General features: G+C 65.9%; 2 protein-coding genes across 3 annotated transcripts; one reads left to right on the plus strand and one right to left on the minus strand.

Moving 5' to 3' along the window:
- Positions 1 to 916: 916 nt before the first annotated feature.
- On the minus strand, positions 917 to 12,910 carry NPR2 (natriuretic peptide receptor 2). Of its 2 annotated transcripts, none has more exons than XM_075527076.1 (22): positions 12,135 to 12,910; positions 6,941 to 7,140; positions 6,737 to 6,850; positions 6,278 to 6,413; positions 6,094 to 6,188; positions 5,872 to 6,004; positions 5,674 to 5,758; positions 5,452 to 5,572; positions 4,684 to 4,758; positions 4,440 to 4,517; positions 4,203 to 4,307; positions 3,865 to 3,936; positions 3,656 to 3,788; positions 3,392 to 3,547; positions 3,144 to 3,312; positions 2,885 to 3,031; positions 2,582 to 2,705; positions 2,384 to 2,452; positions 2,121 to 2,295; positions 1,936 to 2,034; positions 1,749 to 1,840; positions 917 to 1,591 (listed from the first exon to the last, which is right to left on the minus strand). In XM_075527076.1, the coding sequence occupies exons 1-22, from the start codon at positions 12,877 to 12,879 to the stop codon at positions 1,529 to 1,531; spliced, it is 3,186 nt and encodes a 1,061-aa protein (XP_075383191.1). In that variant the 5' UTR covers positions 12,880 to 12,910; the 3' UTR covers positions 917 to 1,528. The 2 variants fall into 2 exon arrangements, with proteins under 2 accessions (XP_075383191.1, XP_075383190.1); XM_075527075.1 differs by having other exon boundaries at positions 3,629 to 3,788; positions 12,135 to 12,909.
- A 10,144-nt stretch (positions 12,911 to 23,054) lies between these two features.
- MSMP (microseminoprotein, prostate associated) lies at positions 23,055 to 24,707 on the plus strand. The gene is made up of 3 exons (XM_075488283.1): positions 23,055 to 23,185; positions 23,837 to 23,945; positions 24,367 to 24,707. Exons 1-3 carry the CDS (start codon positions 23,074 to 23,076, stop codon positions 24,554 to 24,556), a joined length of 411 nt encoding a protein of 136 aa, XP_075344398.1. The 5' UTR covers positions 23,055 to 23,073; the 3' UTR covers positions 24,557 to 24,707.
- The last annotated feature ends 472 nt before the right edge of the window (positions 24,708 to 25,179 follow it).

A 25,179-nucleotide genomic window follows, 5' to 3' on the forward strand; every position in this document is an offset into this window, starting at 1 on the left:
GCCCTGCAGCTTCTGGCTGGAGCAAGCCCGCAGCCTGCCTGCAAGCCCCCCGGCACCCTGCCCTGCCGGCACCCGGGGGACTCGGCTGCTGATGGGGACCTCTCCACTTCCCTCCAGGCTGTCACCAGCATCCGCAGCGGGGACAGTCCCTTTCGGAGGAACGCAGCCTTCTCCACTCCCATCACCGAGTACCTAGAGCAGCCCCTGCCCTGTGCCCCCCTGAGCAGCCGGCTCCGTCCCCGCAAGCAATAAAGAGCAGGAGGGCACAGGTGGTCCCAGCATCCTTGCCGCCCCAGGCTTGTGCTCCGGCTGGGCATTTGGAGGGGGAGCACCGTGTCCCTGGCATCCTGATCCCCATGGGGCCATGCAGCACAGGCGTGGGGACACCCTCCAGCCCCTCTGCAAGTCACTGCTGCCCCAAAACATGCTACGGCCCCAAGCCTCCCTCCTGGGGCACGGAGGGAGAGCCCCTGGCGCAGCCCCGTCCCCTGGGACGTGACCTCTCCCGGCGCCCGCAGCGGGCGACACGCGGCCCCCGTCCCCGGGCACAGGTGGGTTCCAGTAAGAGGCAGCGGCAGCGTGGCCAGAGCATGAGCTCAGAGGAACGCACTGCAGCCCTCACGCCAAAGCAAACCCCGCCGTGGCGGCCCTGCCTTCCCAGCACCGCCCCGGGCCCTCGCCAGCAGCTGCTGCTCCAGCCGCCCTGCACCGGCTCCCCGGACCCGGACCCCCGCCCCACACCGCAGCCGGACCCCCGGGGTACGATGCTCTGGGATGCTCCGGGATGCTCCAGGCAGCCATCCCCAGCCCAGGCTGAGCTTAATGTTGGGGTTCACCCCGGCCCCCCCCCCCCCCCCCCCCGCTTGGTGCTCCGGGGCAGAGCGAAGCAGAGGTCAGGGGACAGAGGGATTTGGGGAAGTTTGTATTTCAACAAAATAGTTTGCAGCGACTCCTATATTTACACCTGGGGGAGGGGGGGTATTTACATGAGCCGGTGGGGCTATATACAGGGGAGGGGGAGATCGGGGAGGGGGGAGCCGCGGCATTGAAGCCTGCCCTGGCCAAGGGGTCAGTCCTGGCAGGAGCCCCCGTTTCCCCCCCCCCGGGGAGGGGGTGACATGGGCACAACTTCTGTCGGGGGCCAGGTACTGAAAACAGACGGCAAAGTGCCCTGCGGGGCGGCCAGGCCCCGGGAGCGGCTCAGAGCCAGCTGAGCCGTGGGGAGAGGGCAGGGGTGGCAGGACCCGAGGGTGGGGGGATACGGGGTCCCCCCCCGGGCTGGATCAGGGCCGGTTCCCCCCTTCCAGCAGAGGCTGTGGGGGGAGGTGGGCTTTGCTGGTGCCGGTGGAAGGGGGCAGGCGGTGCTGTGGCCGCTGGCCCCCTGTGCCCGAGCCCTGCTGAAGCAGGGGGGCTGCAGTGGTGGTGGGGGGCTGCGGTGACGGGGGGGTGCCGGTGCATGCCGGGGGGCCAGGCGCTGGGAAGCATGGTGGCCCCGTTGGGGTTGGGGGCTCCGCCACTGCCGCCGGGCTCAGATGACTTTGGGGTCTTTCCTCTCGCCCAGCAGCCAGTACGTCCGCATCTTCCCCTTGCCCTGCGGGGCGGAGGGGGGCAGTGAGACCCTCCCCGCCCCCGGTGCCGCTCCTTGGGTGCCACGGGGGTACAAGGGGTCCCAGCCCCGACCCACCCACCCATCAAATGCCCCTGCACCAGAAAGGGCTGGCACCCCAGCGGGGTCCCCGCGCCCTCACCTTCATCTCCACGTCCCCGCGCAGCTCCAGCTCGAAGCAGCCAAACTCATCCAGGACTTCCTTGGTGGTGGACGAGACGTGGATCTTCAGGGCTGGGTGGCACAGAAAGGCAAAAGGGACATGGCTGGGTCTGGGAGCGGGGCACGACCCGTGGCGCCGGACCCCAGCTGCCAGCCCCATGGCTCACCCTGGCCGTTGGACTCCATGCGGGACGCGGTGTTCACCGTGTCCCCGAAGAGGCAGTACCGCGGCATCTTCAGACCCACGACTCCGGCACACACAGGACCTGCGGGCGCAGAGATGCCTGGGGCTGCTGCAGGGCGGGTGGGCAAGCATCCCCCAGCCGTGGTGCCGGCCGGCGCGGGGGCTCACCGGTGTGTATGCCGATACGCAGGCGGAGCTGGTCGTTGGGCCGGTGCCGGATCTTGAAGGTTTTGACGGCCTCGAGCAGGGCCAGGGCCATGCGGACAATCTCGCGGGCATGCAGCTTCCCGTTGCGCACCGGCAGCCCCGACACCACCATGTAGGCATCCCCGATGGTCTCTACCTGCGGGGTCAGGGGGAGCGGGTACACCCCGGGCTCCTCGCTGCCCGCCTCACTTTGGGGGGCTGCGCTTGCTCACACCCCCCCTCACCTTGTAAACGTCAAAGTTGTCGATGATGGCGTCAAAGCAAGTGTAGAGATCGTTCAGCAGCGTCACGACCTGGACGGAGGAAGGGTGCATGTGGGGCTAGGAGCGGGCATGTCCCCCCAGCCCCAGAGGTTGCACTGCCAGGGTATGAGCCCCCCCGCCAGCCCCGCAGGGGGGCTGCCCCCCAAGCCCTGCTCTCACCTGCATGGGGGTGCTCTCCGCCGAGAGGGCGGTGAAGCCCACAATGTCGCTGAAGTAGATGGTGACGCTGTCGAAAGCCTCGGCCCGCACCGTCTCCCCGCGCTTCAGCTGCTCTGCCACAGAGCTAGCAAGGACGGGGGGATGGTGGTGGGCTCTTACCCCAAATCCCCTCTTCCCCCTGCGTCCCTTGCCCTGCACCAGCATGGTGAGCCGGCAAGGGACCCCACGCTTGCGCGGCAGCGGTTGCACGCTGACCCCATGCCAACCCCCACACCCACATGCTCCCGTCTCTCCCCCTCTCACTGGGGCAGAATTTGGTAGAGGAGGTTCTCCGCCTTGCGCTTCTCCTCCAGGTAGGCCTGTGTCCGCTCCTCCACCAGCTTCTCCAGGTTGTTGGCGTACTGCTCCATGCGCGACAGCAGGTTGTCCAGGATGCTGGTGCTGCCCTCCCTGCCGGGGTGCAGGCAGCTGGCACCGCGGGAAGAGGTGCCACCCAACCACCGCCCCCATGGCTGTCCCCGCTCCCGCCCAGGGCCACCTGCCCCACTCGCCAGCCACCCACTTGTTGAATCTACGGATGAAGATCTTGATCTGGCTGAAGTCGGGGCGCTCGGCCGGCTCCTGCGCCCAGCAGCGCTCCATCAGCACTGCCAGCTCCTCACTGTGCACCCCGATGTCGATGGAGGGGCGGAAGAAGGGCTTCTGGCTGTTACGCACCTTCTGCACAATCTCTGCCGGGGGGCGGCCAACGGTGAGCACCAGACCTCCCCGGCAGGGATGGGACCACCCCACGCCTGCCCCCACCCTCACCTTTGGGGCTCAGGTCCATGCCCTCGATGTAGAAGGGACCGTTGCGCAGCGCGACCTCCTGCACGATGATGCCGAAGCTGTAGACGTCAGCTTTCTGCATGCCCGGGGTGGGCAGGCGCCCCTTCTGCAGCAGCTCCGGGGCTGTCCACAGCTTCTCTGGTGGCACAAGGCCATGGGGCGGTGAGGCAGGGCCATCCTGTCCCTCTGGTCCCCCAGTCCCCGGCGGTGGGCACTCACTGGCATAGAGGGCGTGCGTGTCCTCACCGTCGCAGGGCGAGCGGAAGCTGGCCAGCCCGTAGTCGGTGATCTTCAGCACGAAGCGGCTGTCCACCACGCAGTTGGATGACTTGAGGCTGCCGTGGTGGCCGATGATGCTGTTGTGCAGGAAGGCCATTCCCTGGGACAGACAGACGTAGTGAAGCTGGCATCCCTCAGGCACCTCCCCCAGCCCCTCGTGCCCCTCGCTCGGGTACCTTGACGATGTCGTTGATGAGGGAGTACCGAAACATCCAGTCCAGGTTGATGCTCTCGTTCTCCAGGACATCCTGGGGCAGCACATTGAGTGGACCCCGCCAAGCACCCGGGAGAGGGTGGCACCAGCACCAGCCTCACCGAGCACCCAGCTGCGGATACTCCATGGCACCCACCCCCTCCCCTCCACTGGCCTCTGATGCCTGCTTGGGCAGCTCTGCTGCGAGTCTTGTGGGGCTTGGGTGGCCACCGGCATCTACAGCCCTGTCCTCAACACCCAGCCCAGCCGGGTCACCCGGACTGTCTAAGTGTCACCCCCGGTGTCCCCAAGCCCCTCTACCTGCAGGCTGCCCCGCGGGCAGTACTCGGTGACGATGCAGATGTTGGGGGGGTCGATGCACGCCCCGATGAAACGGGTCAGGTGGTTGAACTGGATGTCCCGCATCTGGAGGTGGAAGCGGAGCCCAGATGTTGCTGAGGTCGGGGGGGGACGCGCTGCTGCTCCCACCAGCCCCCTCCGCTGCCACGACTGGCCCCAGCACACCCAGGCAGGGTGCCCACCCCGGCTCAGACCTACGTGTTTCAGCTCGAAGAGCACCTGCCGCGTCAGCTCGATGCGCTTCTTGTTGATGTGCTTGATGGCCACCACGTTGCCCTGGGGTGCCAGGGAGGGGGAAGAGGTCAGCGCCCGCTGGGCAGATTTGGGGAGGGGAGGAAGGTGCCGGCATCCTGTAGGGTGGGGGTGCAGCCGAGGGGGAGCACCCCAAGAGGGCTGGGGGGGTTTCGGGGGGAGGGCTCAGCTCCCCACCTGCTGCACTGACCTTGAAGTGGCCGGTGTTGGCGAAGATCTGGTACTTGCCGTGGGTGGTCATCAGGGAGCCGTAGCTGGAGCCACGCTGCGGGGAAGAACGGGGTTAGGGATGGGGACCCCAGGGCGGCGGGTGACAGGCACCAACGGAGCAGGGCAGGGACACCCAGGGGTGTGCAGGGGATGGTGCAGGACGAGCTCTGCAGGGTCGGGCCAAGCTCTGCATGCTCTGTAGGGAGGGTGAAGCCTATAGGGTGAGGTACGGTGTGCTGCAGGGCATGTAGCGGGGTGTAGGGGATGGATAAGGTGTGGCTGTGTAGGGGATGCAGGGCCACAGAGGGGCTTGATGAGGTGTGATGCTCTGTAGGGGATTCAGGGCTGTGTAGGGGATGGCTCAAGCGTGGCTCTGCAGGGGATGGATGAAGTGTGGCTCTGCGGGGGACGGAGAGCTATGCAGGGGGTGGATGCAATGGGGCTGTGGCTCTGGAGGGGATGGAGGGCCACGTAGGGGGTGGATGCAATGGGGCTGTGGCTCTGGAGGGGATGGAGGGCCACGTAGGGGGTGGATGCAATGGGGCTGTGGCTCTGGAGGGGATGGAGGGCCACGTAGGGGGTGGATGAAACGGGGCTGTGGCTCTGTGGGGGATGGATGCAATGGGGCTGTGGCCCTATAGGGGACGGAGGACCATGTAGGGGATCAAGAAGGGAGGAGTGTCGGGCAGGGAGGGAGGGTGGCACAGGGGCAGGAGGACGGTGGTGTCCCGGGACTGGCAGCTCTCACCAGGGACAGTGTGAGCCGGCTGCCCGCTGCCTTGTGGTACCGCTCGGGGCTCCCAAATTGCAGCTCATCCCAGCGGATCCTCCAGAGCATGCTGGCAAGCTCCTTCTCCAACATCAGCTTCCTGGGGAGCACACTGGGGTCAGGCCCCCATGCCCCCCCACCCTGCTCACCCCCCCCAGGCCGAGGGGTGCCCAGGCAGAGGCTCCCCCAGCCCCGACTGACCTGAAGATGAGGAAGCTGGAGATGCCAAACATGACAAAGGTGAGGCCGGTGCCCAAAGCCACGATGGCCAGCATGGAGAGGGGGGCTGCAGGCAGGAGGGGGTATCAGCGTGGCCTGGCTGGCACGGGTGCCAGGTTCCCATGCACCCACAGGGAAGGGTGGTAGGGACTGAGGGACGTGGGGACCCAGTACACCCACTTTTATCGCAGGAGGGGTCATCCACGTCGAAGACGCAGGGTGGGTTGTCCAAGGGGGGGGCCCCTTTCACCCAGGGGATGGGTCGTCCCAGCCAGTGGATCTGCTTCTCCACACCTGAGTAGTGTCCCACCACCTACGGCAGAGAGAGCTGAGGTCCCCCCAGCCCCCAGCATCCCGTACCCCAGCCCCGGCTGCCGGCAGGATGCCGGTGCCGGCCCCCACCTCGTACTGCCCGCTCTCGAGGTCGCCCATGGCCCATAGGTTGAAGTCAGTGTCCCGGTCATTGTTGCTGTCCATGCTCACCAGCCCCGTCACGCCTGCGGGAGGAGAGACCCGGGTGGGACGGGGACCGGGTCCCACCGCCCCTGCGGCACCCCTGTCCCGGCCACCTCCACCCTATCCTTACCCTGGAACTTGCGGTCCCGCATCTTCTCGATGATGTGGGTGGCGTTTTTCTTGGAGCCGCCCTCCCGCAGGGTCTCGTTCAGCACCATGGCGTACAGCAGCATCCCGTCATAGAAACACCCCGCCACCAGGTTCATCTGCCGGGGAGGACCTCAGCACACCTGCGGCCATGCGCGCGGGGGTACCCTGGCCACAAGACACGCCCCACGCACTGGGGCCACGCACCCACCCGCGGGCCCACAGCCCCACACTGGGGCCACACTCACACCCACGGCCCCATAACCCCACGCCGGGGCCGTGCACCCACCCTGGGGGGATGGCACTGCCCGTGGCTGTTGCCACCAGGAATGGCCCCTCTGGCATTGCCCGTGGTCACGTCCCACCCTCCGCACCCTGGTGAGGTGCCACAGCCCCATGGGGAGGGTCCCCGCCGCCCCACCACGCAGAGTGACTCTCTCACCAGGGAGTAGTTGAGCTGCACCCCAAATTTCTGCTTGGCTCGCAGGATGAGCTGGGTTTGGAAGTGCTGGTACTCGGGGTTCTGGGGCTCGTAGTAGGTGATCACCAGCACCATCTGCAACCGAGCACAGCACCCCGCTTCGTGAACCGGGGCCAGGCTGGGGAGGTCCCTGTCCCCGTTCCCAGGCAGGCGGGCGCAGCTCACCTGGAAAGCCTTGCGCAGCCCCGAGTCCTGGCCAGGGCTCTGCTGCCAGGGCTTGAAGGGGTCGCGGGCAGAGTCGCCCCGCAGGCTCTCCCCAAAGACGTCCAGGTAGAAGAAGACGTAGTCGCCGTTGGTGAGGTTCTCCCGCTGTGCCAGCTGCATGATCTGCCGCAGCATCTCCGGCGGCCCGCAGAGATACACCACTGCCGGCGAGACGCAGGGCGTCAGGGGCACGATGCCACCCCGCCCCGGGGCACCCCGCTCGGGCACGGGGTGGGATGCTTTCCCTCGGGGCGATGGGGCAGAGCAACGCTGGGGGCACGCTCGGTGGCTGCGGGGATGATGGAGCAGGCGGAAGGGGCAGTGCTTGGCTCACCGCCTTCTCATGCCACATGCCCCATGGCCACAGAGCCCGCTCAGCCCCACCGCCCTCACTGGCCCTGACCCACTCTTGCCCCATCAGCCACCTTGGGCTGACGGGGGAAAGGAGAACAGGGGAACCCTAGCTCCAAAATATGAGGCGGACGCTCCACGCGCAGACCCCACACACTCTGCTCCAGCACCCACGCGCACCCTGCTCCAGCAAAAGCCACCCCGGAGATGCTGCCCCCGGCATCAGCTCCCCGGCTGCTCCCCGCCAGCCCCAGCCAGGGGACCGGGGGGGACGGGAGAGGCGTCGGGGCCCTGTGCCGGAGGCCCCTGGGGAGCAGACAAATCCATGTTTGGGTTCGCGGCCGGCCAGCCGTGCGGCAGGAATGTGCAGGTTCCTGGATTCCAGCACCTTCGGCGGCTGCCGACGCTAATTGGAAACAGAGCATCTCGCTGGTGCGACCCACGCGGCAAGGGGGTGCCCGGGCCCCGGCCGGCCGCCCCGCGTGCCCCCACCCGCTGCCGGGGGCTCGGCCGGTCCCGATGGGATGCCCGCCCGGGTGCTGCGTGGGTGCAGCGTGGGGCTGGCACCGGGCACCACGGGCCGTGGGGACGGGCGCCCAAGAGTGTCCGAAACCCCCCCGAGCAGGGGCCCTCCTTGCCCTTGCTGAGGATCCTGCCACTGCCTCCTCCCTCCCCCCGGAAAACCAGGGCCCCCGCTCCAGCCAGCCTGGCTGGGAACCCAGGATTGAGCAACGGAGGAGGCGGTGGCGGCGGGTGCCGGAGGAATGTCACGCTCGGGCGCTGGCCCCAGCGCACAGCCCTTCTGCATGGGGCCCAGCGCCCCGGCCGGATCCGGAGCGCGGGGAGGGCTGGGGACAGCAGGGAAGCCCCGCGCCCTGGAAGGGGGTCCCTGCTGCTGGAGGGCACCCGGCCACGCAGGCGGCGGGGCTGACAGGGTCACCCACGGGGGCAGCGAGGCAGCCCATGGGTGGGAGAAGAAACCCAGCGCAGCCACCTTGGGCATGGGAAACCCACAGCGACGTGGGGAGCTGCTCCTGGGCACGGGGGAGAGGGAAATCGCAGCAGCCTGGGCTGTGCGCGAGCAAAAGCCCGTTTCAGGGTCTGAAATGGTTTCCCTCCGAGTGCTGCAATACCTCAAATAAACACTCTTGGCTTCCCCACTTTGCTAGCCCCGCACCCGGGAACGTGCCGTCCCCAGATTTCTCGGCCAGGATGGGCAGCTCAGCATCTCCCCAGCACGCAGAGGCCGAGGGTCCCCCCATGGGGACACAGCATGGGACGCTCCCCGTCCCATTGCAGGCACCAGGAAAAGGCAGCCGGCGGCACCGCACGGGCTGGGGAGCCACAACAGCTGGTGGCAGATGGTGGGACACCCCGGGCCGCCGGCCCCCGCGGCGGCGACGGCAAAAGCCTGCCTGGGCAAAGGCCACCAAGCGAGGGGATCGACGGCGCCTGGACGGCTCCCCAGGGACAGGTTGCAGGAGCCGCACAGAAGGGAAGGGTCAATGCTGGGACTGCTGGCAGCTGCCTCCAGCTGGCAGCCTCCTGCCTGGCCGGCAGCACCCCTGCCTGCTCACACACCCCCCCGGGGGTCAGCAAATGGCCAAAAGCAGCCTCAGCATCACCGAGGGCAAGGGGACCGGGGTCCCGCGAGGCTGGAGTGCGTGCAGCCCCCAGGCATTTATTTAGGGCACGCCCATGACGCAGGAGGCAGAGTGCACCGTCTCAGGGGATGGGCAGGACCCCAAGTGTGCAGACGGGGTGGCAGGACGCTGCCTGACCCCTGCATGATGGAAGATAACCCTAAAGTGAGGGCGAATCCCGGTTTTGGGCAGCAAATCCCTGCAGTTTCGAGCAACCCCACCGGCACAGAGCACTGCAGCGCAGAGACCCTCGCCCTGGGCAAGCAGCCGTCCCACGCCCAGGGGGATTGCAGGGGCGAGGACCAAATGCACTCCCCTCCCGGCAGCACCACCCAGCCATCTCCCCAGGCAGGAGACCTGGGCTTTGCAGGCAGATGCTCTGGTAATTCCCTCAACCACAGCTCTAATTATATCAGTGCTTTTGCAAGTGGCAGAAGAGACGTGGGCCCCTGCACGTCGCCCAGACACCAGTGAGAGGGGCAATGAGAAGTGTGAGGCAGCCATACAGGGGACGGGGCGATGCACACACATCCCCCCATGCCTGCTCTTTAGAGCCGTGAACATCGGGCATCGGCCGCTTCGGGGGCATATGGTGGGGCAGGGAAGCGGCTTTCCCCAGGAAAGGTTTACCAAACTCCTGCCCACCACCTGGGAGAAGGAAGGTAATGCCAAGAGAGATGGCATGCGGTGTCATTGCAGGGCATGGACTCGGATGTGGCTGCGGCCGAAGCTCCTGCTTCCCTCTCCGTGCCATGCTACGCAGGGGTGGGCACTCCTGGCACAGCCTCGCAGGGTCCCCGCTCCCTGCCCCACACCCCTGGGTTAGGAAAGCACCTAACATCAGCATTTCAGCCCTGAGCACCCATCCCCGTGGGGCCAAGCACGCAGCCCCACGCCCTGCCCCCATCTCTGGGCTGTGGCCAGAGGGGCCCAGACCCCCCCCGCATCCCGGCCCGGAGGGCCCCCAGGTCCCTGCCCACGCCTGGCCTCCTCCCCTGGCCCCCGGCAGCCACGACCCCCTGCCTGCAGCCGGAGGGATCGATTCCCATCAGGGTGATTTACGGCACCAAGCCGGAAATGTTGATGGGAATCGCTGATTTTAGCCTTTTTCCCTGCATGGTCCTTTGCCCCTGTCCCATGTAAAGATCCACACCCCACGGCTGGTGACGGCACACCAGGAAGCCTCCATCCCAGTCCCTTGGCCAAGTAAATGAGAGGGGCAGCCACAAGCTGCCCAGCTCCCGCAGCCCACCATGGGATGCCCAGCCCCATGGACCCAGCCCCACCAGCCTCAGTCCCAGAGAAACCCTGTCCAGCACCCCAAAGCACCCCAGCCATGCACCCCCAGCCTGGTCCCACGGAGCCTCAGCCATGTCTCCTGCTGGCCCATCTGGCTCCACTCATCCCGGCTCAATGTCCTTCTTAATGACACAGCATCTCAGGATCCATTAAGAAGCATCACGGAGTGGCTGGCTCCGGGATCGATACACCCCGCTCATCAATAATAAAAGAGCATCAGGCTGCCCTTGCTCTCCAGCTGCCTCCGTAAGCCCCTCCATTTCCTCCCGCTCCCAATATAGCCGCTCCCCTGGGGCACTCACAAGGCACCAAATTGATTTATCCCTCCATGAGCAGGGTGGGGCCGTCCCCAGCCCCGTCCCTGGTGTGCGGCGGGATCGGGCATAGCCCAGGGCACCCAGGTGCCAGGCTGGGGGGCTCTGCCTGAGCACGGCACGGCCGCCTCGGCGTGTCGGCACCAGGCTGTTCTGGGCACGTAACCACAGCCGGCGCTGCCCTTCAGATGGCCGTGGCCACGTCCACACCATCACCTTCAGCCTCTGAGGAGGTGGCTGGGTCCCGCCTGCCCCCGGGACACCCTGATACTGCTCACGCAGAGGGTAGGGTAGCCCCAGCGCCCCTCACACCACACATCCCACCAAGGTGAGGGTCCACCCCGGACCTCCCCCGGCACAGGGAGATCAGGCTGGGGGGCAGGGAGGAGGACCCCATGGCCCCCCACCCTGCCCTGGATCCCCCCACTGGCACCGGGGTGGCCAGGGGGTCTCGGGTCCTGCCTTGTTCCCCGTGCACTCACCTCCCCGTGCAGGTCCTGCTGTGCCCCCAGCCCCACCGCGACAAAATGCGCCCACCCCTCGCTGTGCCGTACGTACAACCCGCTTTGCCCACCCCTCCCTATGCCCCACATGGGTCCCACTGTGCCCTCAGCCCATCCTCATGCCCCACACGGGTCCCACTGCGCTCCCAGCCCCTCCCTTTGCCCCACATGGGCCTCACTGTGCCCCGGGCCCCTTGCCGTGCCCCACACAGGTCTCACTGTGCCCACCCCTGCTGCACCCCACATGGGTCCCACTGTGTCCTTGGCCCCTTTGCTGTGCCCCACACGGGTCCCATTGTGTCCTTGGCCCCTCACTGCACCCCACACAGGTCCCGCTGCGTCCTCAGACCCTCACGGTGCCCCACAAAGGTGCCGCCGTCTCTTTGGCCTGTTGCTGTGCCCCACATGGATCCCACTGTGTCCCCATCCCCTTGCTGTGCCCCATACGGATCTCACTGCCCTCTTAGCCCCTTGCTGTGCACTACGCAGACCTCAGTGGCCCCCTAACCCCTTGCTGTGCCCCAGATGGGTCCCACTGCCCCCTTGACCCCTTGCTGTGCCCCACTGTGCTCCCGGTCGCTCGCTGTATCCTACACGGGCCCCATTGCGTCCCCGTCCCCTTGCTGCGCCCCAGATAGCTCCCACTGCACCCTCAACCCCTTGCTGTACCCTACGTGTGCTCCACAGCACCCCTGTCCCCTCGCTGCACCCCAGAGCGGGTCCCACCGCGCCCCCAGCCCTTTGCCGTACCCCGTGTGTGCCACGCAGCACCTCTGTCCCCCCACTGTGCCCCAGGCGGGTCCCACCGCACCCCTCTCCCCTCCCTGTGCCCCGCACGGATCCCACCGCATCCTCAGCCCCTCGCTGCGCCCCACGGAAGATTTTGCCTCCTCCCCTCCCCGAGCCCTGCGCGGTTCCCCCGCGGGGAGCCCCCTCCGCTCCCCGGGCGCTCAGCCTTGTCCCGCGTGGGGTCCCCCCCCGCCCTCCCCCTTGTCCCGCGTGGGGTCCCCCCCCGCCGCCCCCCCCGCCGCGCCGCCCCACGCACCGCGCCCGTTGGCCTTGATGAAGTGGACGGCGGTGTCGGGGCCGCCCTCGTCGGGGGAGTAGATGTGGTGTCGGACGGTGAGGTTGCTGCCGTCCTGCAGCTCCTGGTAGACACCCTCGACGGTGAAGTAGTAGGGCCGGTCGTCGGTCTTGCGGTCCACGTAGAGGAGGACGGCGCGGGCGCTCCAGTTGAAGTGGGCGTGGAGGTGGGAGACGAAGGCACCCAGCTTAGGGGCCGAGGGCCCGGTACGCACCGTCGTGCTGTAATGCTCCCGTTTGCGGCTGAAGCCGGCCGCCACCGCCCCGCCGGTGATGAGCGGCAGCCGCCAGTGCGAGGCGAAACGCCCCACGGACGCGGCGGGGTACACGCAGCCCGGCCCGAAGAGGACGTCGGGGTCGTGGTAGAGCTTCAGGTCCACGGCGTTGAGCGGTGCCACGTACTCGGAGCAAGCGCCCTCCAGCTCCGAGCTCATGAACTCGACGCGCACCGAGAAGGGCCGCGGCAACAGCGGCGGCTCGCCCCGCTCCAGCGCTTCCAGCGCCAGGCTCAGCGCCGGCCCCACGCGCGGCCAAGCCCACGCGTAGCTCACGTTGCGCTCCGGCAGCACCACCGCCACCGTCAAGTTGGCGACCGCCCCGTCGGGGGTCGCCGCCCGCCGCCCCCCGCCCGCCACCGGCGCCGGCGCCGGCACCGGCACCAGCAGCGCCGCCGGCAGCAGCAGCAGCAGCCGCAGCCGCGGAGCCATGGGCCGCGCTGGCTCCTCCGCCCCGGCCGCCGCCCGCGGCTCCTGCGCCCCGCCGCGCCCCCGCCCCGCCGCCTGCGCCCTCCCCCGGGCGGCACCGCCCCGGGCCGGCCAGCGCCCTCTGCCGCCGCTCCCCGCCCGGCCGGACGGCACGGGGATGGGCGGCACCGCGGGGAGGGCGGGGGGGGGCCCCTCGGGTCTGGAGGGGTGCTCGCCTCTGGGTGTCCCCGGTGGAGGGGTTGGGGAGGGGCTCTGGGGTGCTCGGTGCGGGGGTGAGGGAGGGGGGTCTGCAGTCTGGCAGCCCCCAGTGGGCAGGGACTGAGGAGGGGTTCTGGGGGGTCCCGGGGGGAGGGGGCATCCGGGTGCGGGGTGTCCCCGGTGGGGAGGGTGAGGAAGGGGTACATCGGTGCCGGGGGTCCAGTGAGGAGGGGCTGGGGAGAGGGCATCCGGGTGCGGGGTGTCCCCGGGGGGGGGGTGAGGAAGAGGTACATCGGTGCCGGGGGGTCCAGTGAGGAGGGGCTGGGGAGAGGGCATCCGGGTGCGGGGTGTCCCCGGGGGGGGGGGTGAGGAAGAGGTACATCGGTGCCGGGGGTCCAGTGAGGAGGGGCTGGGGAGAGGGCATCCGGGTGCGGGGTGTCCCCGGGGGGGGGGGTGAGGAAGGGGTACATCGGTGCCGGGGGGTCCAGTGAGGAGGGGCTGGGAGGGGGTGGCCCGGTCTGGGGTGCCCCACTGGCTGGGGATTGAGGAGGGGGCACCGCGTCCTGAGGGTCTCCACCAGCGTTTGGGGAAGGCGCTGGGCAAGGGGGGGGTGGGGAGAAGAGTGTGGTGGGGCCTTGGCAAAGGGGTGCCCTGGGGAGGGGTGACCCCGCCGGGGGTTGTGAGGGGGTGCACGGCTGTGGGGTGCAGCCAGCTGACGGGGAGGAGAGATCCTGTGCCCTGGGTGTGGGTGTCCCCACTGGGGGCGGGGGGGGAGGTTGGGGAGGTCCCTGGGCATTTGGGATGCAGGGGGGCGATGGGGAGTCGGGCCCTGAGAAGCAGGATGCCCTGGGGACCCAGATGTCCCTGACACCCGGGACGTCCCCCCAGCAGTGGAGGGTGCAAGTGGGGAGCTGTGCCACAGGGGTCCCTGCTGCCCGTCCCTGCTCGACCATGGTCTGCCCGGGGCGGGCGAGCAGCGGGGGGCTGAGGGCAAGGGATGCCGGGGGGGGGGACACTGGAGGCAGCGGGCAAGTCACCACTGCACGTTTTGAGGCTCCAGCCCCTGTGCTGTGGGGCACAGGCTTGTGAGGTGGTGGGGTAGGGAGGTGGGGGGCTGCGAGGGGAGCAGAGGGGCCGGGACCCAGCCCGTGGAGCACGGGGGAGCGCTGTGGGGGCAAGGGCTGGCTATGGGGCAGGGGGCCCTGCGCAACCCCCCGGGATGCCGTGGGGCTGGGATAACCGGGGGCAGAGTGGGGCTGCTGGTCCTCCCCGGGGATTTGGGGAAGGACCCGAAGGGATGCCAGCCCCGGCTGCCGTGGGGGCCTGCCCCAGCCCGGGGGGACACAGAGGTGCCCTGTGTTTGCAGGGGGGGCCTCGGTGGGGCGGGGGGGCTCGGCGGGGGCAGCGTGCCTGCGGTGCATTCCTCGCATTCCCAGCCTGCTGCCTGCTCCCGTCGGGCGGGGGGGGGCGGGGGGGGGAATGTAGGGGGGTGGCGGGGTGTTGCCAGCCCCTGCCCCAGGGCTCAAAGCTATGGGGGGTGGCATGCATGTGTGGGGCACAGCGGGGAGCACAGGGGGAGCCCAGTGGCTGCAGAGGGACCCCGCGGGTCTTGCTGGTACTGCCGGCCCTGCAAGGTCCTGTGGGGATCGGACACGAGGGATGCGCTGAGTGGCGGGCAGGGGGTCCGGGTCCCCTCCCGGGATTTGGGGCAGGCCACCAGAGCTGCCTGGGCAGAGCTGCGGGCATGGCACCCCCCGGGTGCCCCGGCGCGGGTCCCTCCGCAGCTGGGGCTGCCAGGAACCACAGCCCCTCTCGCTGTCCCTGCTGGTGCCATGGCAGGTGTCCCCACGATGAGCGACACGTCCTTCCCATCGTCAGGGGGTCGCAGAGCTCAGCTCACCCAGCCCGGCACAACCTGAGCTGGGGGGATTGGGTTGCCGGCTATAAATACCCCGGTCTGGTCACAGCATGGAGCCGACAGCGGTGCCTGAGCCGAAGGACGGTGCTGCCGCAGGACGGTGAAATCCAGCCGGCAGTGAATACAGGCGAGAAAGGAGAAGGTGGGAAGGTCTGGAAGAGCTTCCCCATGGGGTGTGAGGCTGGGCATGGTGACGGTCCCACCAGGGACCACAGCCTCTGCAAAATCACCCCTGCTTGTTCACAGGGCACTGATGGTGCCTGGTTCTGTGCTCCCAAGCCAGGCAGTCCAGCCCTGGGGCTTGTGTCCTGAGCCATGGTGGCATCTCTGAGCCTTGGGCTGGGCTCACTCGGTGGCATGGGCCAGGGTGCACCGTGGGGCAAAGGGGCTGGCAGCACCCTGGGTGGGAAAAGCCTTCTCCGACCTGTGTCCTCTCCCTGCCTGCAGCGGGCAGGGAGCAGGCAGCGAGTCACTTGCCTGGGAGGTGGTGATGCTCTCGCAGGACCTGCCGTGGGCAGGATGCAGCCAGCGGAGGCAACAACCCTGGCAAATCAAAAAAAAAAAAGAGGAGAGAGGTGGTGGGGGGGGAGCAGAAGAGGGTGGAGGGAGCGTGGGAGCAGCCTGGGAGGACTCGCTGCAGGTGGGATGGGGTGCATGGGGTGCCCTGGGGGGGGGGTGCCAGGGCACCCCGTGTTTGCTTGTGCGTGCCAGCAGAGGGGGCCCGGTCGCCGCCTGTACACTGTACACCGTGCACTGTACACCCCTACAGCCGGGGACACCCGCTACAACCTACCGGCTGTGCCCGCTGCCACTCGGACACCCAGGTAGCTGGAGGGCGCGTGGGGCGGCTGCCCCGGCTCTGCGTCCCTTGTGTGACCAGGGCATCCCCCCACAAGTGCACATGGGGGAGAGCAGGCGAGGTGGGGATGGGGTCTTGCAGGGCTTGGTACGATTGCTGTCCCCCAGCCTGCTCGCTGGGGCGCACGGGGCTGGGGGTCACCGTGCTTTAGGGTGTCTGTAACTCCCCCTCGCCTCCCCTGTCCCCTGCTCTCGCACTGAGGGTCAGTCTTTCTGCGCTTGGCGACCCGGCTCTCGGAGCTAACGAGTTTTCTTTCCACAGGGCTGTGCCCAGCACCCTGGTCCTAGTGGTCTGTGGTGGTCCATGGAAGTCCATGGTGGTCTGTAGTGGTCCATGGCAGTCTATGGTCGTCCATGGTGGTCCATGATGGTCCACAGTGGTCCATGGTAGTCCGTGACAGTCCATGACAGTTTGTGGTGGTCCATGGTGGTCTGTGGTGGTCCATGGCAGTCCACAGAGATCCATGATGGTCTATGGTGAACTGTGGTGGTCCGTGGTGGTCCATGGTGGTCCACAATAGTCCATGGTGGTCCATGGTGGACTGTGGTAGTCCATGGTGGTCCATGGTGGACTGTGGTGGTCCGTGGTGGTCCACGGTAGTCTGTGGCAGTCCTCGCACTGCACCAGAGCGCGGTGGGCACCAGGGGCACAGTCATGCCCGCCTGCCCAGGGGAGCTTACGCCCATGAGGTTCCCAGCTTGTTTTCCAGGTTTCCCATCAGGTGAAACCCAGGTTTCCCATCAGGTCCCCAAAGCTGATGATTGTTTAATTGCTAAAAAATGTTTTTCCACCTCCTGGAGCACGGCAACGTGAGATAGCGGGCTGCAGGGCCCTGCCAAGCGCCTTCACCTCTGCACCGAGAGCAGGGCCAGAAACCTGTCAGCCCCGGGAGGTGGCTGTAAAGAGCACGGCGGGCACCACAAGTGGGTGTTGGCAGCACAGTCGGCTCCACCAGGGCCGGGTGGAGGAGCCATGCGGGCACTGCCGTGCCAGGGCACGCACGGCACGGGGCATTCCTGGTGCTGCAGGAGCCCAGCACCTCCGAAGGCCACCCCATCCCAAATGCGAGAGGAACATCTCCAGGTTGAGGAGGCTTTGGCCAGGTGGGCACGAGACACACGGGGACAGGCGCAGGCATGCAGGGCGACCTTTGCACGTATGGGCTTCCTGTGCTTCCGCTGTCCGGAAAACCTGAAGGGCTCCTTGTCTGGGTTTGGGGTTCGTGTGCCAACAGCGGAAAAAAAATGGAGCAGAGGCAAATGCTTTAAAGGGAAAAATGTGGGTAATGCAGCAGCTATGATGTCCCCGCCAGGTCAGGGAAGGGGCTGTCTCAGTGTATGCATGGGTTCAGTCCTCAGCCCCCTTGCCCCTCGTTGGCAGGGCCCTATGAGTGTCCCTGGACGTGTCACCCATGTCCCCTGGCAGGTGGAAGCTGCCCATGCTGAGCTGGGGGCACCAGCTGCGTTTCTTCCCCCTCCATCTTCTCCAGGAACCCCCAGGCCAGGTACGAGGGGTCCCAGCCCCATGCCCAGCTGGTTTCTTCGACCATGAAGCCACCAGCCATCTGTGGCTTTTCCTATAGGGTGTCCCTGAAGCAGGGCAGCACCCCAGGGTGCTCCTGTGGGTGCCAGCCAACGGCCTGTGATGCACCAGGGGGATGCAGGGTGCAGGGCGGGCTAATGGCTGGAGCAGGGGATCTGTCTTTCTGATCCTAGAGAGAGGCCAGAGGTGACCTGCAGGATCCATCCAGGACCCAGAAAGCCCCGGTGGCTCCTGGGGCTCTCCCTGTCCCTGTATCCCACGGAAGCGTGCTGCGCAGGACAGGTCTGGGAGTCCCCAGGGGCTCCCCAGCACGTCCCGGACCAGTTACACACCGGGTTCGGACCAGTTACACACCGGGTTCGGCGCTGGTGGCACGGCACTGCCGTGGCAAAGTCCCTTCCATTGGGGACCTGCCCTGGACGGCTTCTCTATCTCGGGGTGCCCGGACCCCTGACCTCCCCAGCAGGTCCCCGGGCCTGACAGGCGTGTGGCACTTTTTTGGCCAGCACAGCTTCTGCGTGGCCCAGGAATGATCTCCCAGGGTTATTTCTGACTCACAGGACAGGAAACGTTTCGGGGTTTAAGCCGAGCTGAATAATGCGCTCATTTCCTTGTGCCGACTACAAAGCACCTGCTCCAGGGGATTTATGGAGTGCCGGCCTCTCGCACTCGCTGCGCGGCTGCCCGCCCGGATGTTTTTATTTTCCTGGGATGGCCAGCAAGTGCCAAGGCCTGTTTTCCTAAACACCCCGCGCCCTCCCGGCACGTTTCCCTCGAGGGGAGCGCGGGCAGAGCCACAGGCAGCAGCATACCTAGGGTGCTGGGGTACCTGGGGTGCTGGGGTGCCGGGGTGGGTGCCAGTACCCTGCCAGGGCTGAGGGCAGCGGGGATGCACAGCTAACCCATGGGTGCCAAAACCTGGCCTGGCACAGAGCAGCCACAGCTGGGATAAACGGCCCAGGAGAGTGCCAAGGATGATAGACAGGCATGGAGCATGGGGGCAAGCAAGGGAAGGTGAGACCACGCAAGAGAGGGCGAGAGGGCAAGGGAGCCTGGGGGAGCCACGGCGTGGGGCTGCCCAGACCGTGGAGCCCTGCTTGCCATCAGCTGCGGGGAGGAGGCACCCAGCCTGGGGTGGGCAGAGCCCATCCCACGGCTGGGGACCCACAGACACCATCCCACAGCAGAGCCCGTCCCACGGCTGGGGACCCACAGACACCATCCCACAGCAGAGCCCATCCCACAGCTGGGGACCCACAGACACCATCCCACAGCAGACCCCGTCCCATGGCTTGGGATCCACAGATACCATCCCACAGCAGACCCCGTCCCGTGGCTTGGGATCCACAGACACCATCCCACAGCAGACCCCGTCCCATGGCTCAGGACCCACAGACACCATCCCACAGCAGAGCCCGTCCCACGGCTTGGGACGCATGGACACCACCCCATGACAGACCCCATCCCATGGCTGGGGACCCACAGACACCATCCCACAGCAGACCCCGTCCCGTGGCTCAGGACCCACAGACACCATCTGACCTGGCCTTGTAGAGCCCCTGCAAAACACTGTGCCCAGCCCGTGGGGTGGGAACGGCTCTCCCCTGTGAGGAGGGTTGGGGTGTGAGTGCTGTGGCCGGGGACGCCATGGGACATGCAGGGCATGCCAGCGTGCCTCCCAGCCCACGCTCCTCCAGCGGCACTGAGCTACATCTGGCGGGCGGCCAGCCTGCAGAGTAAGGTGACATCAAGGTTTTCATCACGTCCCCTCTGCTTTGTCCCCTTTCTGAAGCAACAGCCTCATTGCTTTAGTCCTGGTGGGATCGGCTCTGATCCCACCCGTACTTCCAGCCTCCGGGAGCTGTCCCGTGTGGCTTACCAGCTGAGGGAGGAAGGATGGAGTGAGCCGGCCGTCATTCCCTGGGTAGCCCTTTGTCCCCTCCTGTCCCCCTTCCCAGCTTCTGGTTGCCCACCTCTCTCTGACCCCTCTGCTCAGCTCTTCTTGGGGTGCAGCTGCTCCAGTGAGCGTTGAGCATTCAGGTGAGCGGACACGGCTCCGAGCTGGCATCTGCCTGCACGCTGCCTGCACCCTGCCTGCACCCTTCCCCTGGGGGTTCTGTGGCATGAAGCATCTTCAGTGCGGTGGGCGAGGAGAGGTGCCCACATCCCTCAGCTGCCCCGGGGCCCAAGGCAGCACCGGGATCCAGCTGGGGCAGCTCGGCCCAGCGATAAGTTGGGGTTGGTTTTTTTTTTTTTTTTTCTGTTTAGAGAGAAAATAAAGCGCTTGTGGGGAACAGGAGCCAAGCTCCCCAGTGCCTAAAACAGCAATCGCAGCACTTCCTCGGATTTATGGTGTTTGCTTTCACAATGCCAGCCGGGATCCTGTTTGCTTCCTGCTCTGCAGCTGCAGTCCCAGCTGAAGGCTCAGGAGATTCAGATTTTATAACGCTCCTGGATCCTGCCGATGGCAACTTGTCCAGCATCATTTATTACCCCCGTGCCTCCTGCGGGGCTGGGGTGGGCTGTTGTCACCTCATCCCAGCACCCACCGGCTTGGGTGCTCGCCCCTGCCTGTCCACAGGGTCCCATCCTCCGGCACCGGGGGCTTGAAGAGCAGCTCTGCAGAGGGAGCACCCCGCCTTTGCTGGGAGAGGAGGCCAGCAATGCTGTGCCCTCGGTGGGGTGCAGCACCCAGCTCTTCTTGGGCACAGCTACAATCCGAGAGCCAGGCCAGGCAGGAGCAGCTGGGTCCTGCGGGGAGGATGCTGAGACATGGATGCGACTTTCTGCGGGGTCCCAGGATGCTCAAGGATGGTGACTGCTCCTCACCGGCATTCCTGGACATGCAGTTGGTCCCTGCTGTTGGCCTCTGCCTGATAAATCAGTGACTGAACTTACAGTGAGGCACTTCTTCCAGCCCCTACATCCCTTCTGTGGCTCTTCCCCAGGTCTCAGTTGTTCCCCCAAGATGTGAGCACCAAAACTGGGTGCCCCCTTTCACTCTCCGGGGCAAAACCTCCTTTGGGCTGCACTGGCTAGCGCAGCCGGACAGGGTGCCAGCTCCTCTAGCCACAGCATCCCTTGGGTACCCAAGCTGAAGCTCTCGAGCACCAAGTCCAACTCCAGCTGCTGCTTTCCAAGCTACAAGCCCCCTCCTGTACGAGCCGGACCGAAATGCTCCGGACCCCCTTGGGGATGTGTGCTGGGGCCAGGCAGATGCCCAGGGATGCAAAAGTGGGGGAAGGAGAGCATCCAGGGAGGGGAAGAGCAGGACTGACAGGCAGTGGGCACCACCAGCCATATCCCCCAACTCACAGCCACAGCGTGGGGGGTCCTTCGCTGCCCAGGTCCCTCTGCAACGTGCCGGGGGGGTGTCCTGACCCTCTTTCCTCCTCCTCTGCATTTGCCCAGCAAACCGCTTTGATGAAATACCCAAAGGCCACAAGCGGGAAACTCTTTGGGAAACCAGAATGGCTACAGAAATCCCGGGAATGCCTCCCCGTGTCCCCGACGGAGCAGGGGCAGTGTCCCTTCGCACGGCCGAGAGATGCTCTCACCCCAGATTTTCAGCGCCCTTCTGGAAGCCTGGCCAAATCATGTGGCCTCCAAATGAAACCCACCGCTTTTGTTTAACATTTGCTGTACTCGGTGCTGAAACGATGATGGATTATTTCAGTGTGGTTACTAGCATGCCAGACTTCTTTTTCCAAACACACAATAGGAATATTCATTTACTGCTGCGACGACGAACGCTTTTATCCTCCTTATACAGTAACAACTCTGCACCAAAGGGCGAGTTTCATTTGTCACTGATACACTTCACCATCCCGGCTCACAGCCCCGCGGTTGGCAGGTTATTCACGGGTGCCCTGAGCTTCTCTGATTTATTATCAGCCTTTTCCAGCTGATCCCACCCTTGCTGCCACCCGGCCACTGCACTCGGAGGGGAACAGCATCATTCAGGGCACTACCAGAGGGCTGGGTAACTCTCCGGCGGGGAGAGGGGATGCAAATCCGGGGCTGCTCCCTCGGAGGGGAGAGCACGAGATGCAGGATGGGGATGCAACGGGACGGCGAGGGGGCCCAGAGCAGCAGCGCAAAGGGACTATGCCTTCAAATCCGAAGGTGGTGAATCCAAAGCGGATAAAAGGAAGCGTTTTTTTTCTTCACTCCATGCTTAATTAGGCTGCCACAGGAAAATGCTCAGGCCAAAATTTAGCAGGATTCAAGGAGGGATTGGGCATTTATGGGGATAACAAAAATATCCAGCTATAATAGCGGATGCCAACACAAATTCTGGAAGGGATATTAAGCCTCACGCGTCAGGGTGTAAACCTATCCCAAACTCTCAGAAAGCAGGGAGCTTAACGCAGGGGCAGATGACCCACATATGCTACCGCTGCCGCCGCCGCCGCGCTGCCGGCACGGCCCCGCGCTGGCCAAGCCACTGGCTGGACCCTCCCCGGAGCCCCGTTTCCTGCTGCCAGCAGCACCTCTGAAGAGGGCTGCGAATTTCTCTTGGCAATTCAGCCCTTCGCTTGTAGCTCCCCGGGGCCGTGTGGCTCCCAGGGCTCTGACCTCCTCCACCTCGCCCATCTCCTTGCTTTGCCTGCTGATAACGGCCTTATCACTTCAACCCAGAGGCAGTCCCTCTGGGTAAGGGTCTGTGCGGACCACAGGCACGTCCCCGGGTAGTGTGGCATCTTCCCACGGCTTCTTGCTTCCATCCAAGCCCCTCGTTTCCCTCTCTGGTCACTTGTTGCCCAAATGCACCTGATTTCATCCCTCCTGTTCCCTGTTTCTGCTGGGGCCAGTCTCCAGCCTCTGAAAGGGGCTGCTCAGCTCCGGCGTGTCCTGGGTGCTGCACATACGCAGGCACGGCCCTGCTTTCATGGGCACTGCTCAGATGAGCTCCGGGTCCTGCCTCGCGCAGAGCCTTCCTCACCCTCTCCGCCTCGGTGGCAATTGCCATACTGCCTGCTCTCGGCCAAAAAACCCGCTGTCACGCCCAGCCCATGCGTGGCCACAAGCCTGGCATGGCTGCAGCCCAGGCTGGGGTGAAACTGCCGTGCCATGGTACCTGGGAGCTGGGTGCGAGCATCTCCATCCCCACCGAGGACGGTGCCATTGCATCCCACGGTGGCTGTTAACAGGATGCCTGTGCCGCTCCAGTCCCTGTGAGATGGGATGCTCCCAAAACCTTGGCCACTGTGAAGGATCAGAGATGGCTCAGTGAGACCAGAGGGGAGCCTGGAGCTCTCCTGGTCGGGGGCCAGGGTCTCCCATGCTCACCGCTTGCGTGCTCACCACCCTGCCGAGGGCAACCCCGCTGGGGTCCCTTGGATCTCCCCTCGCTGCGGAGCCTTGCGCCCACAGGGGCTTCCAACTGGAGACATTTCTGGAGGGCATGAATCAGCTTTTCACAGCTTGTTAAAAATCTTGATCCTACCTCTTGTTTTCATGCCTTTCAAATCAGGAAATGAGTTTTACAACTTTTCCAGTGGGGCACAGCTGGTGGCCAGGGTCGTAAAGCTGAACTTTATAAATATCTCTTGTTGGGATCTGGGGAAGAGCATTAAAACGGCAGAGAGAGAGAGAGAGAGAGAGAAAGAAGGGAAAGGAGCAAAGGCAATAGAGAAGCAAGGCAACCTCGGTGAAGAAGCCCAGCTCAACACCGGCCATGGCCATGAGAGCGCAGAAGATGGGGTGTGCTTGGGGCAGGCTTTGCCTGCTGCTCTCCCTCCTCCTCCAGCTGCCAGGCTCCCAGGCCAAATGCTACTTCCAGGCTAAAGGTAAGCGGGGAGGTGAGCCGGGAAGACATCGATGGGAAGAGGAGGCCTCGGCTTCCCCTGGGGCGGCAGGGCTCTGCCCTGCGTGCCGGCAAAGCGCGGAAGGGACTGCGCTGAGCTCAGGAGTGCGATCGTGGGCCAGTGATGAGTGGAAGGAGCAGTCTATAAACCACGGAACAGCTCCCCAGGGCTCTGGCTGAGAAACAGCTCGCTGGGCCATGAAGAGCTCCTGGCAGGAGCCCGGCTGGGGCTGAGCGTGCAGGACTAGCAGCAAAGGGAGGAGAGGGCTGCCCATCTTTCCTCTGCTGCCTCCTTCCAGGGCTGCAGAGACGCTCAGACCCCAAGGGGTGCTGGATATGGCCTTTCCAGGGAAGAAAGAGCCGCTTGCCTCTGCCCCAGGCCCCCGGTGCAGTGGGGAAAGCCGCAGGGCACGGCCGGGCGAGGATGGATGGGAGCATCGCCCTTGGCAGATGCCTGGGTATCCCGTACCTGCAGGGTGGCGGAGAGGCCACCAAGTATCTTCTGTACCATGGGGCGGGTGGGAGGTCATGACGTCCCCCCTGTCCCCTCTTTGAGGGCAGAGGGGTGCCAAGGAAGCTCCCACGCACCGCGGCGCAGGCCCACGCGTGCTCATTGCCGCTGTTTCCTTTGCAGCTCCCTGCGAGTACGAGGGGAAGCAGTTCTCCCTCGGGGAGTCGTGGCTGAGCACCAACTGCCTGCTCTGCACCTGCCTGCACCCCATCGGCGTGGGCTGCTGTGAGACGTGAGTGGGGGGCTGAGGGGCACTGCGGGTGGGCTACTGCTGGTGACGCTGCCCTGCCACGGCACCTCTGCGCCCGCAGCCGGGAGGAGGTCGTGTGGGTCTGGTGCCTGCAAACGCAGAGGAGCAAATGTCAGGGCCCCGGGGGGCTGCGGCGTGACGGGCCCTGGGGGACAAGGGGCAGAGGTGGGCAGCAGCCCACCAGGCTGCTGAGGGCGGTGGGGTGAGTCGGGGGGACAAAAGCGGGCGTCAGGGGTGTCTCAGCACAGCGAGATGCCAGGAGCCGTGGCACAGCCTGCCCGAGCCGGCCTGTGAGACACCCTGGCCAGGGGGGCTGGCAGCGGAGGAAGCCACCCAGCCCTGCCAGTAGTAGCCCCCTGGCACGGACCAGGGGCAGCTGACGGAGCCGTGCCCTCTCCCGCAGCACCCAGCACCCCATCGACTTCCCCGACTGGTGCGAGGCCCACTACGACTCGCAGACCTGCCAGATCTCGGTGGTGCAGAAGGCCAACCCCAGCCTGCCCTGTGTGAAGAGCATGGAGCACGAGTGGGGCTCGGCCGGCACCCCCGAGCCGCTGAGCAACAAGGTGCTGGGCGCGGGGCTGAGCAGATAGAGGCTTGGCGGCACCCCGCAACCCCCGGCATCACCCTCCCTCCTCCAGAGCACACCTCCCGCATGCTCCAGACCTGCCCCATCCCGTAGAGACGTCACTGCCGCCACCTTTGAGGGAAACCACTATCCACACACCATGGTTCTGAGCTAACACTTACACCCTAGCGCTGCCACAGTACGGCTTTGCTTCCACCTTCAGCTTCCTGAACCGAACCGGGGCCCTTTCCCCACGAGATGCCCTGCGCACTGTGGGAAGGTGGATCCTACGGGATCTCTTCCCAGGTGGGCAGGAAACCTCCAGCTAGTAAAGAAAGGGGTACAGGACCAAATTTGCCTGCATCACAGCAGCCTTGTACTCCCACATCCAGCCGCAAGCTAAGGAGCTCCCTCCGAGACCCCCGTCCCGCTGCACGGCAGCCACTGGGAGCTTGCTGGGGAGCACCATGGCCCTTCGTGCAGCACCCATGCACCCCGGCCAGCCCCTTCTCTGCACCAGAGCGCGAGGGGCATAACCCACCTCTGGAACCCCTAACGCCCCTGCTCCCGCAGCTCCCGGGGCTGGAGGGGATCCCCGGCACTGCAGGCCAGCCCTGGGCCACACTGCAACAGAGCCAGCCCGCGGCG

This window comes from Mycteria americana, chromosome Z, assembly GCF_035582795.1.
Source record: "Mycteria americana isolate JAX WOST 10 ecotype Jacksonville Zoo and Gardens chromosome Z, USCA_MyAme_1.0, whole genome shotgun sequence".
Taxonomy (NCBI): Eukaryota; Metazoa; Chordata; class Aves; order Ciconiiformes; family Ciconiidae; genus Mycteria; species Mycteria americana.